Genomic DNA, 17758 nt, shown 5'->3' with positions numbered 1-17758 from the left:
CTTAAATCCTCAATTGCATATGGAGAAAAAAATCTAGGATTGATTTGGTGAAATCCAAGATTAAAATTAGTCTGATAAAGGCACTAATTCTAAGCTACAGCCATTCTAAGTACTTTATGGGAATCTCTGTGTAATTCATAAACCCATTCTGTCAAGACCACGTAAAAATGATAAAAGGCTTGATATGAACGATGCAGGTTATAAGATAAACAAACATTTTTTGATTTGAGAAGCATCTCCTACCATAAGAAGGTAAACTGCTATTTTTGCAGCTGAAAGTAAGAACTATGTTACTAATGCAGAGTATTCACTAGCACCATGGGATCTCAGAAAGGTACTTCTTACTGAATGTAAGGTATTAAATGGGCACTTTTATTATGCTGAAGGAAATGCCTTTAGTCTTCTTGAGGCTGAGAGAGAAAAGACAAAAGCAACCATGACATTTTGTGTATGATCTGTGAATCATTTGTAAGCATTTTCATTTCTGTATTAAAACTGTGTTTCTTCCAATAAAAAAAAAGATAAGTAATCAAACCCCAATGTTTTTCTGACAATAACAGGGAGATATCTTGGCTTAATATCTTATTCGTATTTGAAATTCTTACTAAGTAACCACAATCTTACTAAATTATGGCTACATCTCTGAATCCTATGGAAAGGTGGATGTTATAGGCCGTCTCAAAGAGAAGATCCCTGTCTCAGTCTGGCTGAGGCGAATAAGAAGCAAGGACAACCAGTGTTGTGTGATTGTGCTGGAACCAGTGGAGAGACTTTCAGCTTCCGTTTCCTTCAGGGCTGACGTGAGTGTTTTCCTAATGATCAAAAGAGGCTGCAGTTTGTGAGAGTTTGTGTGCAAATGAAACGTGTCTGAAAGCCAGCAGGCACGTTATCATTTGCGAACATGAAGTGTGTACATAGTACTGCCCAAAACTGGGACTGCACATGCAGGAGCTGTGCATGTATCTCCCATGCAGCTCACCTCCATGTATTCACCAAGTCACATTAAAATACTCTGTCTCTCCCCTGGGGACATTTTAGACTTCAGCAGCATCGGTTTTGCAGGGACTGGTTAGTTGTGGCAGTGATCCCCTTGTGAAGGGATCAGCTCACTGAGGAAAAGTTCTGTGAGGAGCATTGGACTTCCCTGCTTCTCCCCACGGCAAAGGGCGGGCTCTGCCTGGAAACCTCAGAGAACTGTGTCATGCTGTGGCTGCTTTTGCTGAGGCAGTTGTATCCACAAAGACAATACAGAATGAAGCATCCTGCCATTTGCTTAGGTATTTGCCGAAACTGTTGTGAAAGGATTGAGTGAACTGTGGCTAAAATGCTAAAATTGAAAGAATCCTGTAAATTTTCTTTCCAAGGGAGAGATAATATCATGTGACCTCCTTTTTGCCCGTCTCCATGGCTACCCAACACTGGAAGAAGTAGTTGGGCTCCACGTAAAGGACCTGATTCCTTCTGTGCAGATCCCTCTTCTAGGCAAAAAGATCCCTAAGGTATAGTATGAACACCAACCATGTTCTTCCGTGCCTTTCTGGTTTGGAACACAGGTGCATACTGTTTTCCCTCATCTAACAGAAGAAAGCATTTTCAGAGAGAAACATAAGTCCCCTGAAAAAGGGTATGTTGCTTATTTATGGAGCTGCTGTCTGAATATTTCCTAAGTAAGAACAAGACCAAGCCCTGGCCGCTCACTGTGGAAAAGACACTTTTTTCCAGTCCTTGCTTTTTAGGAAACAATGCTGTCCCTGTCAGCTCCCTAAAATTCCTTTGAATTCCTTAGCCAGTTTCAGTCATGCCTGTCTGAGGAGTGCAAGTCTAAAGAAATAACCAGATCTTGCCAATGCCATGAAAACGAACAGCTAGATAGTTGAAATTATTAATGCCTCATTTGCCGAAAAGTTGCAGCGTGGACTTCCCTGGTCTTCATCAGCAGGATATTCATAAAGGAGTTCAACACTGGATTTGGAATCCTTAGAAAACCAGACTTTATTCCAATTTTGGTATTCACAGGATTGTTTCATTTTTCTTTTCCTGCTCCTTTTTCCTGATAATGTTCCTGTGGAATTTTTTATGAATACTGAAATACAACCAAAACATTTGGTTAGTTTAGATGTTTTCTGGGTTGTTTGTCCTTTTTTTTTCTTTAATTTAGAACCTCAGGATCCAGCAAGCTGTAGGCCGATCCAGAGAGGGTAACATGTTTCCTCTCAGTTTAAAGCTGCAAGTAAGCCTTCTGGAAGAGGAGCAAGCAGCCATGCAGAAGGACGGTGTTTCACAGACAGAAGAAGGCAGCTCTTTCACAGGCTGTCATTACTCTGCTACAGTCCTGGTTTTCTCCACCATCAGTGGTCTTATTACTGTCCGGTCAGATGGAACCATCTGTGGCATCAAGGATAGTTTCGCTTTGATGCTCTTTGGCTATGAGAAGAAAGAACTCTTAGGAAAGGTAAGACAGGAGTTTGAATCCCTCCCAAAAGACTGCTCTGTCTGGCAGCATATCCATTGGTATTGTACAGTCATCTTTCACACTCATTTCTGTCTGTCACAAAACCTCCATGTTCCATGTGTTCGGCAAGTGAGTTGTAGGATGATACACAAATTCCCTTGCTGTAATTGCGAATTCTCACAGCGCTGAGGACCTAGTGTGCATTTCAAGTACGTGTTCAGTCACATGGATCACTTTTGCCTGGTTACTCATCAGAATCAGGTCCATGGACGTGGATTGTTAGCATTTTTCCCCAACCTGTGAGAGTCAGCTTAGGTCTCTGAGGTTTTCTTCTGTGTTTTAGAACATTACATTCCTGATCCCCGGTTTCTATAACAACATGGAGAGAAGCAGTGACTGTTCTTTGCCATTACCTCCTCTTGACGACTCCACGGGGACAGAGAGTGAGTGCATATTTGAAGGTGTTCCTGCCTTCTGTACAACTGGCTCTGGCTGCTGGAAGAAAGGTAAAATAAAGAGAGATGAGAGATTTGCCTATGAACATGGGAACACACTTTGTAAAAGCAGCGTACCTCCATGCAGTTTTTAAACTGGATTTCCACTATAAGCTAAGGTGAACAGAATTGTCCTTGTTGTGCCTCTTTGTTGATAAGAAAATGAAGCTGAATATCCAAGTTGGAAATTACACTGTTAATAGATGATGCTTTGCACTTAACGAGCACTTTCCCTCCCTCCCCTGTTAGGAACTCTGAGTATTTTAAGACTAGTGAAATACAGCTTTTATGATAACATGGCAGCAGAGCTGTAGATGATTACAACTAATATTTTAAGGGAAAATTCTAATATTCTTCTGAATTGACTCATGTTGCTGGCTAATATTCGATGTTATGTTGCCGTGGTGTTTCAGTTAGGAAGCATCACATATTCCTCTGATGCAGTTTGCTGCATTTACAAAGAATTTATCAAAATAAACAGAAGCAAGAAAGCCTTATGTCTCCACATCTGCCTTTCCAGCTAGCTCTGCCCAAAACAGCAAACACAAGCAAGTGCATACTTTCATCCATTTTGCAAGAGATATTTTATGCTGGTTTTGTTTCCTTCATTTACTTGGTGGTTGGTTTGTGGGGTTTTTTTCTGTTTTCTTTTTCTGTTTTCTTTGCTTAGAAATGCACATCTGCCTCGAAAGCAATGCACACTACTGCAACAAAGGAGAGTTAGTAGACTGTGCAGTTTCTTAGGTAATTCTTTGATGAGGCGATGCCTCTAATCTTGGAGTTAATTCAGTTCTTCAGTGAGGGAGCATTGTTGGCACTCAGCCTTTAATAAATGGAAGGATTCTTCTAGATTCAAATCTAGATTTGTTGACTCGTTAACAATAGATGATTCACTTCCTCTTACAAACTTGTGGATTTTGATCTGAAACATTTAGATTCCTGCATGTGGTGACTTCTCAAGCCGAAGTAGAGTGGAGTGCTCATATTTGGACCACTTTGCCTTAATCAAGTCTCTTATATTCGATTTTTGGGACAAGACAGACAAAGGCAGTTCCAGGATTGTTTTTAATCACTGTAGTCTCTGAAGTGTGAACGCAAAAGGCTAAGTTGGTATGGTTTTATTTCTTGTTTGGTACAGGCAGCAGCTTGACTGCATCTCTAGCAAGCCTTCTGTCAAGAGATGAAGAGCAGCAATTGGAACAGAGACACAAAGATGACAAATTAATACATGATGAGATTAAGCAAAAGAATGAGACCAGTTTTTTTTCTCCTCCCTTACCTCCTGAAGCAGCATCCACACCCTCTAATAGGTAGGCATTGCATGGACTGCATATTCACTCTGAAAAATTAAGAGCCATGGTGGCAATCACTAGCAAAACTGTTTTTCACCTCTGTGATGTCCATGGGAAGGTGTAACAAGAGCCTTCCACACTTTGCTGTCTTTCGACTCAGCGTGATTTGCAAGGCAGGTTGAGTTTTGCCTTTAGATCTGTATAACCTACAGTTGCAAAGCTACAGGGATTCCATCTCTAGAGGGAACCAAATGCTTCGCCCAGGCTAGGGAATGTAATTAGGCTCTATCTTTGCTAGATCAGAAACAGTGGATGTTTATCAACCTGAAGCCAGGTTACCTGGAATGAATTCTAAATGTTACTCCTTACGGTGCTTGGTGTAACTGTCAGGTCATCCATTAAAATACAGTACTACGGTGTCACTTAAGTCCAGCTATTTTTATTGTAGCTTTTCTGGGTCTTTTTCCTGTTACAAGGTTAGAAATTCTGCACAAGTACATATATGATGCATATGGTTTGAGTCAAATTTTAAGCCTTCCACATTAACAATTCTAACCCTCAGAAAATATTTACTGCCCTTTTTAATATATAAACTATTACAGCACAGTTCTTGCTGCCTTTTAAAGAGACCGATAGTCTCATTGTTCCTTGTGCTCTCCTGGGCTTATGTCTCTCACATCATACATGGATTGTAAGTGCTCTGCTGCATGGATTGTTTTTCTGCTCTGCATTTTTACAAATAGAATGTTTGCGAAATGCCTTGTGCTCTGGGCTTCAGTGAACCATGGTTAAATTGATGGGTGGGGACATCCATCTTCGGTTGGACAGACAAGGGATCTGTTCTTGTGACTGGAAGCATCTCACCACATGTATTGGCTTTTTGTTGTGGTAAATGATCTATATATGTATATATTTAGAAATTAAGCTAGAGAAGGAAGTAATCCATAGAGCAAGAGCGCTGTTCGAGTGCACCTGCGCCTCTTTGGTCAAGATGGAATTTGTTAGAATTTTGGATGCCTGTGCCAACAGCTTTCTGCCTTTTTCTTCTAAACTTAATATAAAGCAATTGGTGCAGGTTTCAAGCAGTGGCCATAGTAAGAGAAGAGTGGGTGGTTGTCGAGGGTTAAGATTGCGGGGTGACAATAAAACCCTGGCAGATGTATTGTTAACCCCCTCTCCCCCTCCCACACTTCCCCCTCCCTCTCCCCCCTTTTCACTAAGGAGAGGCGATTGGGAGGAAAAGAAGCACAGAGTGAAGAGAGTTGGAAAAAATTAAAGATGTTTTACTAATGCTACTAATAAGAATAGAGAAAATAATACAAAATATACAAAACCAATCTTGAAAGTCTCAGCAACTGCAGAGCCGGCACCTGAAGTCCTGGATTAGACTCTGCAGCCAACCGGAGCTGGATTCAGTCTCTCACTAGGCCTCAGTTCGCAGGGACGACTAGCAAGGTCCTCTTCTAATGTCGGCCATAAGCAGAAGGGAAAAGGGCAAAAGGGAAAAGCAACGAGATCCTCGTGATCTCCCACTTTTATATGAAGTACTCACTGAATGGAATGTTATACACAGCTGGTCAGTTTCTTGGTCTCTTTCTTCTCGTAGCCACTCTCGCGAGATGTCCATCCGTGCTTATCAATAAGTTTGCATTCCATTGCTAGGTTTACCAAAACACGTGTCTGGTTCTCCAGGAAAATGCAGTTAATATGAAGGCTTTAGCTGACAGGCAAATTCACTGAAAGAGATACTTGTTTTTAACAAAACCAGGACAGTGGTATACAGTGTGATGATTTTCTCATTCTTTTGTCATCATGATATCACTAATAACTTGGAATCCTTGCAGTGAAGACAGCGTTGCTACCGCTGGGCTGTCAGCCCACTGCAGAGCGCCTTACCCTGAAACCTGGCTTGATAGAATGAGATCAGTGGAACAGTGCGGAACAGTGGAAACTGCAGCATCAAATAATTCTCAGAAGATGCTCTCTGCAAGGCCGTCTCCCATGTCATCTGATTCAGAGCAGTTGGATTTAGGTCAGAACATGAAGATTCCAGCAAGAAGCAGTGATAACGCAGTATCTGCTGCCTCTGAGACACAAAGTGCCAGTGAGACTAGTAGCTTGCCTAACCAATTACAAGTTCATCATCGAGAGCTCAAGGAAATAAATTGTCAGCAGGTCTGTAGCTTACCGTATGAAATGCTGAAGCATCAGCACACCACTGACGCCTGGGGACAAGCTTCTTCAGTAAATGTTGCCTGGTTGCCTGTTTGCTCTAGGCTAGAAGACAATCTAGATACTGCATCCTGTGGCCCAATTAAGCTGCCTTCTGATGTTACGTGTAACTCACCTGGAACACCAACAGTAGATGAGCCATGGTCTGGGACAACACTGGACTGCAGGCAAGACTTTCAAAGCCACATAGTTACAGGGCAGTTGTCAAAAACAAACTTGTTATGTGATACAAAACATTCCAGCCTTGAGCATTTTGTTATTGAAAACTGCCTGCTAAATGATACTTCATCCTTCTTTGCAAAGGGAAGAAATAATATCCATGATGTTTGCTCAGGATATAAAATGGGTTGCAGTGCTTCTGCACCAGGAATTGCCACAGCTTCTGTAGATGGTAATAAATCAGACACTGGGCTGAACTGTATTTGCTCTGGTCTTGATGTGCTGGGTCTGAATATCGGTGTCAAGGAAAACTCAGATAATTGTTCAGGTAGTACTGCAGCTCTTGTAGGAGCATCCTCCTCTAATGCAGTGGACTCCACTGCAGGCAACATGCTGACTCAGAAAACCAGTGCTTTTTCAACTGGGCAAGAAAAGCAGCTGTTGAATGGTGTTGCTGTAGAAGATGGTTCTGTGTGGCTGGGCTCGCCAAGGCATTTAGAAAAGTCTCAAGAATCCTCCAAAGCGTTTCTTGAGAGGATGGAAACTCTTGCAGAGGCTGTGGGGGACAACATTAACAGAAACCCACTTGAAAGCAGAGGTAGTCCTGAAGAAGACTGTCACTTGCATGGGCAGCAAAATATGGAGCTACAAGTAACATCAACCCCAGTGAAACAAGAAGGAAGGCCCAGTCCAGCAGCTTCTGTTACCCTGGAGATTCTGGAAGGCAGCTATGCTGGGAATTGCTGTCACAGAGATGGCTCACAATTAAGTAAGTTAAACCTATTTTTCCTTTTCCCAAAACTCTTATCAGGATGCTCTTTTTCACGCACATTTTTGCAGAAGGCAGAAAATTCTGGTTAGAAGTTTGCAGTGGAGAGGAAGGAAGAAGCTCTACTGTCTAGAAGAAAAAATGGTATTTAAGTCTACGCAGAGGGTACTGGAAAGCAGGTAGTATAAAATACACAGTTACTAAGAAATTAATCTAGACTGAATAGTCAGAAATATTCTTAAACCACAATTAAAAGATTTGAATGTGATAACTTCTTCTGAACAGAAAATATAAACTCCATTGTAAACTTGTATTTAAATTGCGTAGTGGAATGTGTTTCGTTCCTTTGCCTGGATTCTGTGGCTTATTTTATAAAATCCCCATTTTTATGCAATTTAGAATAACAACATGAAATCAATAATTAAAACTGGACACAGACAAAAGTTTCTGCTGGGAGTGACAACTATAGATGTAGCCACCAAGTATCTCTAGAATAGCTCTGCCTTTGTCAGCCCCTCTGATGGTTCCTCGCTGAGTAGGTGTTCCCCAAAAGAATAATGGAGGAATTCACTTTGTTAAGAGCTCAGAATTTTGTCCTAAAATGTCTGCGGTCTCATTCAACACTAAAGTTTCATTCTACCATTTTAAGTTCCTGACCTGTTTCTACAGGTGTACTCTTTGAAGTGAAACGTGTAGAGCTGCAGGACCCTGCCATACTTTTCTGTGTCTGTGTGGTGAAAGACCTTCTACAGAGCCAGAGGGAAGCTGTAGTAAGGACTCAGCTTTTGGTCTCCAGTCTAGCAAGCTCTGCCCAGTCTATTGCAGATCTTTCTACACAAAGTCTTGGAGAAGTAAGAAATTCTACCATTATATAATATTGAGCATTTTTTTTCCTTGTTTGAGTGTTAAAACTGAAGCTAAGGTCAGAAAGTTTTAAAACTAAAACATTGTCACAAGATGGTGAGCGGATAATGCTGTTTCTTTGTTTCCTTATTGTTATGTCGAAAGAAAGGTTGACTGCATTAGAATTGAGCTTAACTGGGAAAGACTGGCAAAAGCAGCCCGTTGTGACTGGCCCAGGTGCTCTGTGCATCCTTGGCATAAACCACAACACCGGGGTATTGAAATTCAGGAGGGTATGCCCCAAACTTCTTTCCTCTTTGTGTCTGCTAAAAACCAATCTACAGAACTAAAATGCTATCTTACCAGAAAGTGTGGTAAACACTGGCAATTTAATATCTTTTCTATACTAACCCTTTTAAAGTTTCTGAGGCAAATAGAAATGGCCAAATTTATAGACAGGGCTTAAAGCAGCATCCTTTTAGGTCTATCCATCTAGAATACACTTACCTGGAAAAACTACAACATTGAAAGTAACGTACTTTTTATTCATCAAATAAAATTATAATTCGGTCATAGACCACAATGACTTCATTTTCCTACTTGCACAGAGAATTTTGTGTGAGTATCTAAGGTGCATATGCTGCTGTTTTCTTTACCTTTCTCTGAATTAAGCAGTATTTGTAGCTGCTGAGAAGTGGCTGTCTCATAGGGTGATGGTTACACCATCAGACAGTTCAGCTATCAAAACCAAAGATCACTCTTTTTAGCTATTCTTGCAGATGTGTCTGTTCTTTTCAGTATTTACTTCATTTTATAAAGGTGATTCTGTGTCTTAATAATTTTTTTCTTGCTATTTTTCTTTATCTGTACCTAGGCCATCAGATCAGCTTCACTTTTTGAGAATTCCCGAAGAGCTGAAGAGCTTGAAGGATTAAGGGCATGTGAGGGAGAATACGCAAAAAATTACAGCACTCTCAGTCTTATTGGCAAAGGATCTTTTGGCTTCGTCTGGACTGCCAGGGGCAAGAAGGATCACCAGGAGGTTAAATATTTCTTTTAGATCTCATTGCAGTGATTATTTAGGATGAAAACTGAAAGGTTAGAGTGTTCATATACTGTCAGCACTGCACTGTTAAAAGCTGTTATTTGATAGTGTGGGGTTTTCCTGTTAAACAGAAATTCGAAATCACTAACCTCATGAAAACAGGACAGCGAAATGCTTGCATTGATGCAGTGTATGAACTGTTACTTAAGGCCACAGGTACAGAATGAGACTGACCATGTAGCTGATTTAACCTGTTGAAAGAAGTACATACTAAACTTAACAGAATTACAGGTTTTAATCTTCTGTTACTAAAGAGAATGACAAACTTCAAAGTTTTTATCATGCCACGACTCAAGAATGTGGAGTAGACACGTTGAGATTATGGGACCCTCCTGTTTATCAGTGGAAGTATTTTGGGTGTTGAGAGGCAAGTTCTGGTGTTTCTCTGCATGGATGTTAAGCGCTCGTTTTCCCTCTGTTGACCCCTGTGCCAGACATCACCGCTGCTGTAACTGGGTTGATAAGAGAGCAGGCCTGTCAAACCCTTTGGAATTCGGAGCATCAATAAAAAGGAAATACATGTCTGTGCATCATTTGGCTTCTAGGACTAAATTAGTTTAGATATATCTAAAAATACAATAAGCAATGTGCATTGGCTTACTTCTGTCCTTCTAGTAATGTGATTCGCTAACATTTTTCCTGGAAGTTAACTTACCAAACACTGAAAGTCATACTTTCACAAGTGATGCTGAATACTGTTGTCTGTGTAGGTTGTCGTAAAGTTCATCTGGAAGGAGAGGGTGCTTGAGGACTGCTGGGTAGATGATCCTGATCTGGGGAGAGTTACTCAAGAAATCGCAATCCTGTTGAAGCTGCAGCATCCCAGTATTATTAAGGTACAGTGAACTTGGTGAGGGCAGTTTGAACTATATCAGATGGTCCCTTTGAACACATCTCATCTTCCTCTTCAGGAGTGAGGAAGTGTATTAAATTTACCTCTTCAGGAAAGAACACAACCTATCTAGCCCGTCTTGTTTTGGATACACCAGACTATCACCTGCTTTGACACTTTTACCCCAAACAATTGGTGTAAACATAGATCTGAAGGTGTGACTCTCACACAAAAAAAGTCTGTACATCATTTCAAGATGATAGGGTGCATATCTTGGAAATGTGATGTCACATCTGAACATGTGCTAGTTCAGTAAATAATCTGGATACATACTTTGATTCCCATTCTTTGTTTTGGGGCTGTTTGTGTCATTTTTGGTTGGTTGGGGTTTTTTCCCCCCCAGAAGGAGAATTGCTCTTCGTTTTAATTCTGCTCTCAGTTTCAGTTTTGTTGTGTTTTCAAGAAACGTCTGTGCTCACTGAAACGAGCCTTCAAGTATTATAATATGCGTTGATTAAACTTCCAAGGGGAGAGCTGTGTTTGTGTTTGTTTTGTTTTTTAAAGGCAGTTTGAGGTTGAAGAACATGATTTTAAAAGTCTGTTATTTATAGGTGCTGAATGTATTTGAAAATGAACACTTCTTCCAGCTGGTGATGGAGAAGCATGGATCTGGTCTGGATCTCTTTACATTCATTGATAATCAGCCCAACCTGGATGAGCCATTAGCAAGCTATATATTCAGACAGGTGAGAGCTGGGAATGTACACTTGCTGCATGCAGGTAAGATTTGGTTAATATAAGTACCAGGACCCTATTTCACTCAGAAGAATTACTCGTTAATCAGCAGGCATGCTGAATCGGAGTCATGCTCAATACCTGCAGAACTTTTCCTCATCATGCTGCAGGGCTGATTTCTGGCTAACAGGAATGCTGCCTGCAGAAACCTTTTTAAAGTTTATTTAGAAACCTGTAACAAAGAAGCCTTTACAGGACCTTACTTCATATGAGGATTTCCTGTAGTGCCGTCCCCTCTTGGCTGTGCCTGTCGCAGCACACTGCCCCTGCCACCAGGATGCCCATTTGTGGAGCCCTCACAGTTCCTCTGCAGGAGGAGGGAAGCTCATGGGAGTTGCCCCAAGCCTCACTAAATGCCACACTCTCACTTAGACCAATGCTTGGTTTAGATTGCTTATGGGGATAAAAGGCTCTCCTCTTTTTAAGGAATTTAAAATCAAGAAATTATCTTGGAATTTAATGTGGCTACAAAGAAGATGGAGACTCCCTGAACTGTTTCCCCACACACTTTCTGCCAAAGTGCACCTAGCAGACGTAGTGTTTGGGCTGGAGGATGAGCTCTGGTCAGTGACTGGTTAAAATGGAACATGGTTGGCATCATCTGAATGTTTTCAGTACCAGAGCAGGGATGTGTTCAGTTTTGTGCCACTCAACGTAAGAAGGACTAGAGAGAGTGCAGAAGAGGCGATGAAGCTGGTGAGGGGCTGGAGCACAAGTGTGATGGGAGCGGCTGAGGGACCTGGGGGTTCAGCTGGAGAACAGGAGCTGAGGGGAGACCTTCTGATCTCTGAACTGCCTGAAAGGAGCTTGGAGCCAGGGGGGGTCGGGCTCTGCTCCCCAGGAACAAGCGCCGGGAGCAGAGGAAACGGCCTCAAGTTGCACCAGGGGAGGTTGAGGTTGGATGTGGGGAACAATTTCTTCCCCAAAGGGCTGTGGGGCATTGGAACAGGCTGCCCAGGGCAGTGCTGGAGTCACCATCCCTGGAGGGGTTTAAAAGGCGTTTAGACAAGGTTCTTAGGGACATGGTTTAGTGCTGGAGTTAGGTTAGGTTATGGTTAGACTTGATGATCCTGAGGGTCTCTTCCAACTGAAATGATTCTATGATTCTGTGATTCCCTGTTTACAACTGGTCACATGGAAAAGATTAGGGGAAATGGGTACAAGTTACTCCTGAGGAGATACAGATTGGACACGAGGGAAATTTTTCATGATGAGAACAACCAGCCATTGGTCTAATATCACCAGGGGAGTGGTGGATTCCCCGACATTGGACACGTTTAAGATTCAGCTGGACGGTGTGCAGGGCCAGTTTGTCTAGACTGGGCCTTTGCCAGGAAAGGTTGGATCAGATGACCTTTGTGGGCCCTTCCAACCTGGGATTGTGTGATTCTATGAAAATAACTCAAGGTAGGTTACTATGAGTTAGGAGATTGCCTGAGAGCCAAATTGTCCTTTGTTCGTTGAGTTAACCACAACAGCAGTCTCCAAGTAATTCCTCCTCACGTATTTTGGAGTCAATTCCTTGCTCCAAGGTTTGCAAGAATTACTTTGCACGTGTTAACCCACCGCTGTGTCCACGCTCCCCCTGCCTGCGTGGAAGCTGGTAGCCAAAGTGATGCACCTTCCCGTGTCTGCTCCACAGTGTGCATTCACAAACTGCAGCCCCTCTAGACTTCTGATGGACAAGCCCTTTTCCTGAGCTGACTGAGTTTGTAGGGGTGCTTTGTTACTTCAGGCCTGTACAGTATTTCTCTGCAAAGGGAGCTTTGTATTATAAATAGAAACTCTTCTACGTCAGCCACTTGCTTTTCTTGCTTGTATGTATTGTGGTAGGGATCACGATTGTCTCTAAGGTGATATAATTCTGATGCTGTTCTTACTTATGGCACTGTAGGGTGAATCGTGCAGAAAGAAGAATGGAATTTAGAAGTGACTATATTATTTATACCAAACTTCACTCTAAGTGCTTTGTCATCCTGCAGTATCGGAGGCACACGGTAACGTCCTTCTGGAGAAATCAAAGAACCCTCCAAGTGAAGCTGGGATAAAAATAGAGTAACCGGCAGGATTGTAACAGTAAGCTCTGATGCTTCTAACCAAAAAACAAGCACACTGTGACTATAGCATGCTGTCTTCCTGCACATTTGTGAGAGGAACGCAAGCAAAGTGGTTTTTTAAGTCTCTTCCAAGAGAACTGCAACACCCGCTGCAGCAAGGCTGACAGGCATGCCTGTGTTCATTTTCAGTTGCCAAAATTAGGATCTCTATCTTGTTTATACAGTGCCAAAACAAGCCAAAATGTGGCTATTGGAACTCTGTGATGTCACATAGACTACCCAGAAGGACACCGCTGTGTAGTAACCCCTAGTTCTTTCCTCCTCTTCCAGCTTGTATCAGCTGTCGGGTATCTCCACTGTAGAAACATCCTTCACAGAGATATCAAGGATGAAAACATTGTCATTGCTGAAGATTTCACAATTAAATTAGTGGACTTTGGTTCAGCTGCCTACCTGGAACCTGGCAAATTGTTTTATACCTTCTGTGGAACAATTGAATACTGCTCACCAGAAGTGCTGTCTGGCAAACCGTATGTCACTCTCTGAAAAGTAATTTTTGTGACCATTGCACCAAAACAAATGTGTGTGCAGGGCTGGAACAGAGAAGCTTTGCCATTGCTATTCTGCTAGAATATTTAGCCACAGAAAACTGCAGTGAGATGCAGGGCTCTGCAGTGACAGAAATTATTTGCAAAGGCTTGAATACAAACAAAGTCATTTCTGACTAAGTCTGTCGACAGGTTTTCTTATTCTGGCCAGATGTTTTGCAAAGCCTTGTACTAATGTCTGTCCTACTGCAGAGCCAAGTTCAAGAACAAGCCTATGATTTTAATTTCCAGCCTGCTAGAGGAGTGGATTAATTGTGTTGTTACTTGAGTGTGTCTTTTTTCTGTAATCTTTCATATGTACATCAGCTTGCTAACCTTCTCTTCATACCTGCATGTGAACACACTAACGTGTCTACTAAAAGCTGCTTTTTTAGAGAGGTGGTAAAAGCAAGTATTGCTGTATGGCATCTGCCCCTGACCATGTCTACATTTTGTACTTCTCCCACCCTCATCTCCTCTGTTCCCTTCTTTCCTACCTGCTTCCCCATGTGAATATTTGCAGTTTTACCATTGTTCATCTCCCTGGTTTTTGGTTTGTTATGTTTTTTTCTTTTTGGAGCTCCTCTGGACACAAAGGTTCTTCCTTTGCAGCTTTTCTTGCTGTGCTACCCACATCTGAGCTGGTTTTCCCCTGTTCTCGCTTCCTCTGAGCACCCTTTACCTGTAGGCTGGCAGTCTCGCCTCCACTCCTGGAGGGAAGCCTCACCATCACAGGGTGCTAAGCATTAATTGGATGTGCAAGGATGTCAGCTTGCTCTCATTTCACAGCTGTTTTCATGGGTCCTTCAGGCAGCTCCTCTTAACCGGCGTGGGGGCAAGGAACAATGCAAGGAAGAGAGGAATTCCCTGCTGGGAATGAGATAGAAGATGAAGCAGCACTGCCCTGGGAGTTCAGGCTCTTATTGTGTTTAGAAACTGTCTCTTTTTCTCAGATGGAATCTAGATAGTTAATATTTATTTCCAAATTACTTTTGTTTTGCAAGGGATGGGAGGAAGCAAGGGGGATTCCACTGCAGTGTCTGTTCTTCCATTTAAATATTTACTTGATAGTTTTGGCTTATGGTGAAGAAGGAGGAGGCTTAAGTTGTCTTGTCAGCAGCTCACACATGTGGAAGTCTAGGTGCATGTTATACATACTCATCAACGGAAATTGTTTGGCCGTTCTTTGGTTGTGTTTTGTTGGTTCTTTTTCATGGAGAAGGTTAATACAGACTTCTCAAAAACACATGAGAACCTTATTAGAATTCTCAAAAACTTCCTATATTAAAACAAAAATTGGAAACAGGGGCTATCAGCTGGCTTTTTTCTTTTTACTTTGTTCAGCATACAATCATATATTTGCAATCTGAGTTTATCTCTGCACAGGTACCATGGCCCTGAGTTGGAGATGTGGTCACTGGGTGTCACCCTTTATACCCTGGTATTTGGAGAGAATCCCTTCTGTGAGCTGGAGGAGGCCGTGGCTGCTGTCCTGAATCCTCCTCGGCCTGGCTCCAAAGGTGAATTATTCTCATTTGCTTTTCTAAAAGAGCAGACCTCTTGGGAAAGCATGATCAGTATTTATTCTCCAGAAATCACAGGGAAGACGGGAAAATTGTTTCCAAATGTGCTCTGCAATGATTTTAAAAGCTCCTTGCTGAAGCAGAGTTACCCGGGGTATCCTTTTGGGTAGGTTATGCAGTTCTTCATGCTTATGTTGAATACAGCTATCTGTCGTATATTTTATTGGTTTCAAATTCCAGGCCTCCTGTTATTATAATGACTCAACCTATCAGCTTGTCAAGCTTCATTAAGGTTTATACCCAAGAAATAATGCCTGATGGGAAGGTTCACTCTGTAAGATCAATTATGGCACTCGTGCAACTCTAATCCAAGTTTTCTCACTTGAACTATTGCCAGTCACTTTGGGGATACATAGCATGTTAATTTATTATTTCTGAATTAATAGCATGGCTTGACCTCACAGGCAAAATACATTGGCCTTGTTTTCTGTTGGAGGTGTGGAAAACTAATGGCATGTCAGGCTAACGAAATCTTCCTTAACAAGTTCTCTGGGCTCTGTGGGAGCACTATGGTTTGAAGGCTTCAGGGTGCTGCTGACTGGTAAATCCTTGAAGCTTTCCCTGACCCCTGTGAGCACCTTTAGCCGGACATCAAACACGGGATAACTGCAGGATAAGCCTGGGCTTGGAAACAGTGAGTCAGGGTTGCCTCTGTGGCACTTAGGTGCTCTTCAGTGTGATAACTCTTGCTCTCAGTTCTGTTTGCATAACCTGGAAATCTTGGATCGTTCTCAGAGCTGAGCACATGTGACCAAGACCATGGTAGAACAGTACTGCACAAGGAATCAAAGGGGAGGATTAGTCGTTGAAATTGGCATTCTTTGAATATAAACCATATATTACATTCCCAACATACCTAAAATACAGCCTGAGCCATTCCTCTGCCCGCTGTCTCTCCCCAGGCCTCATGGATCTAATCGCTGGGCTTTTGCATCCTGTTCCAGAGCAGCGCATGACTCTGGCCGTGTTAGTGGAGCATTGCTGGCTGAAGCAGCCTGTGAACCTGGCTGACTACACCTGGGAAGAGGTGTACATCTCTGCTGAGCCAGGTGAAACGTTCTGAAGGCATTTTCCTCCACCCAGGGCCTGCCAAGCATGCAGGAATGATTTCTAAGAGCAGACTGAGCTGTGATTAGCAAGGTGCTTCTCATCAGGTGACACGCCAGAAGGCTGTGCTGCCATCCAGAGACCTGGACAGGCTGGAGAGTTGGGGGAGGAAAAATTTAATGTAATAGAACAAGGGCAAGTGTAGAGTCTTGAATCTGGGCAGGAACAACCCCAGGTTCCAGTATAAGTTGGGGAACGAGCTGTTGGAGAGCAGTGTAGGGGAAAGGGACCTGGGGGTCCTGGGGACAGCAGGGTGACCATGAGCCAGCACTGGGCCCTTGTGGCCAGGAAGGCCAATGGTACCTGGGGTGGGTTAGAAGGGGGTGGTCAGTAGGTCAGAGAGGTTCTCCTGCCCCTCTGCTCTGCCCTGGGGAGACCACACCTGGAATCTTGTGTCCAGTTGTGTCCCCTCAGTTCCAGCAGGACAGGGAACTGCTGGAGAGAGTCCAGCGCAGCCACCAAGATGCTGAAGGGAGTGGAGCATCTCCCGGGTGAGGAAAGGCTGAGGGAGCTGGGGCTCTGGAGCTGGACAAGAGGAGACTGAGGGGTGACTCATTCCTGGGGACCAATATGGAAAGGGGGAGTGTCAGGAGGATGGAGCCAGGCTCTTCTGGGTGACAGCCAGTGACAGGACAAGGGGCAGTGGGTGCAAACTGGAACACAGGAGGTTCCACTGAAAGAGGAGAAGAAACTTGTTGGGGGTGAGGGTGTCAGAGCCTGGCCCAGGCTGCCCAGGGAGGTTGTGGAGTCTCCTTCTGTGCAGACATTCCAACCCGCCTGGACACCTTCCTGTGTAACCTCATCCGGGTGTTCCTGCTCCATGGGGGGATTGCACTGGATGAGCTTTCGAGGCCCCTTCCAGTCCCTGTGATTCTGTGATTCTCCTGCCAGCCAGATGTGCTCAGTTTGAAGATACGCCTGTTGTCCAGAGGGACCTATGGCTCACCCTTCACTGTTTGTTCTTCTCCCTAGAAAGCAGCAAAGTGAGGAGCAGTTCTGGTGAGCGTGCCCACGCAGACAGTGTGAGCCGCGCCTGAACGCCCCCAGCTCTGCGTGTGGATCCCTGCAGGGAAGCAGCAGCTGCAGGGAGCCTGGGCTGAGGCCTGGGGCACTGCGCAGCCCTTCTGCCGAACCCCAGCTCCCTGGCCACGGGACATGCACTGTCGTTCAGGAATCAACAGGAATTAATTGTAAGTGCTTCTCTCTTTGAGAAAGACCCTATGGCCAGCGCAGGGCAGCCCTGGGCACGGCCACTCGAGAAAAGCTGCTGGCAAATAAGCATTTATAATTGCCTCACAGCTTTAAAACACATCCTGTGTAAGAACAAAGATTTTAACGTCTTGTTTGAATTGTTCATAACTCAGAATGTATTTTTAATGGCTGTTTTTACTTTTCATATGTAGTTTCACTCTTTCTGAAAGTGAATGAATAAACACCTTTGTCTCAGGTGA

General features: G+C 43.3%; 1 protein-coding gene across 12 annotated transcripts in view; it reads left to right on the top strand.

Moving 5' to 3' along the window:
- PASK (PAS domain containing serine/threonine kinase) overlaps positions 1 to 17758 on the top strand; it is a 22179-nt gene extending 4421 nt beyond the window's left edge. For 3 of the 12 annotated variants that reach the window (XR_010474745.1, XR_010474747.1, XR_010474744.1), the window contains exons 5-19: positions 660 to 800; positions 1365 to 1499; positions 2159 to 2452; positions 2796 to 2958; positions 4085 to 4256; positions 6083 to 7398; positions 8068 to 8249; positions 9116 to 9283; positions 10057 to 10182; positions 10790 to 10924; positions 12956 to 13049; positions 13361 to 13560; positions 15004 to 15137; positions 16103 to 16249; positions 17280 to 17758. Coding sequence is in view for 6 of the 12 variants with exons in the window: in XM_021286388.2 (XP_021142063.1) it covers positions 660 to 800; positions 1365 to 1499; positions 2159 to 2452; positions 2796 to 2958; positions 4085 to 4256; positions 6083 to 7398; positions 8068 to 8249; positions 9116 to 9283; positions 10057 to 10182; positions 10790 to 10924; positions 13361 to 13560; positions 15004 to 15137; positions 16103 to 16249; positions 17280 to 17344 (3378 nt within the window). In the remaining 6 variants the exon portion in view is untranslated. Of the gene's footprint in view, positions 1 to 659; positions 801 to 1364; positions 1500 to 2158; positions 2453 to 2795; positions 2959 to 4084; positions 4257 to 6082; positions 7399 to 8067; positions 8250 to 9115; positions 9284 to 10056; positions 10183 to 10789; positions 10925 to 12867; positions 13050 to 13360; positions 13561 to 15003; positions 15138 to 16102; positions 16250 to 17279 lie in introns of those variants that run through there. The other 9 variants (XM_021286388.2, XM_065074203.1, XM_065074202.1 and 6 more) reach the window with 6 other exon arrangements.

This window comes from Columba livia, chromosome 9 (genome assembly GCF_036013475.1).
Source record: "Columba livia isolate bColLiv1 breed racing homer chromosome 9, bColLiv1.pat.W.v2, whole genome shotgun sequence".
NCBI lineage: Eukaryota > Metazoa > Chordata > Aves > Columbiformes > Columbidae > Columba > Columba livia.
Note: the sequence above shows the minus strand (reverse complement) of the source record. Positions and strands in the feature narration are given on the sequence as shown.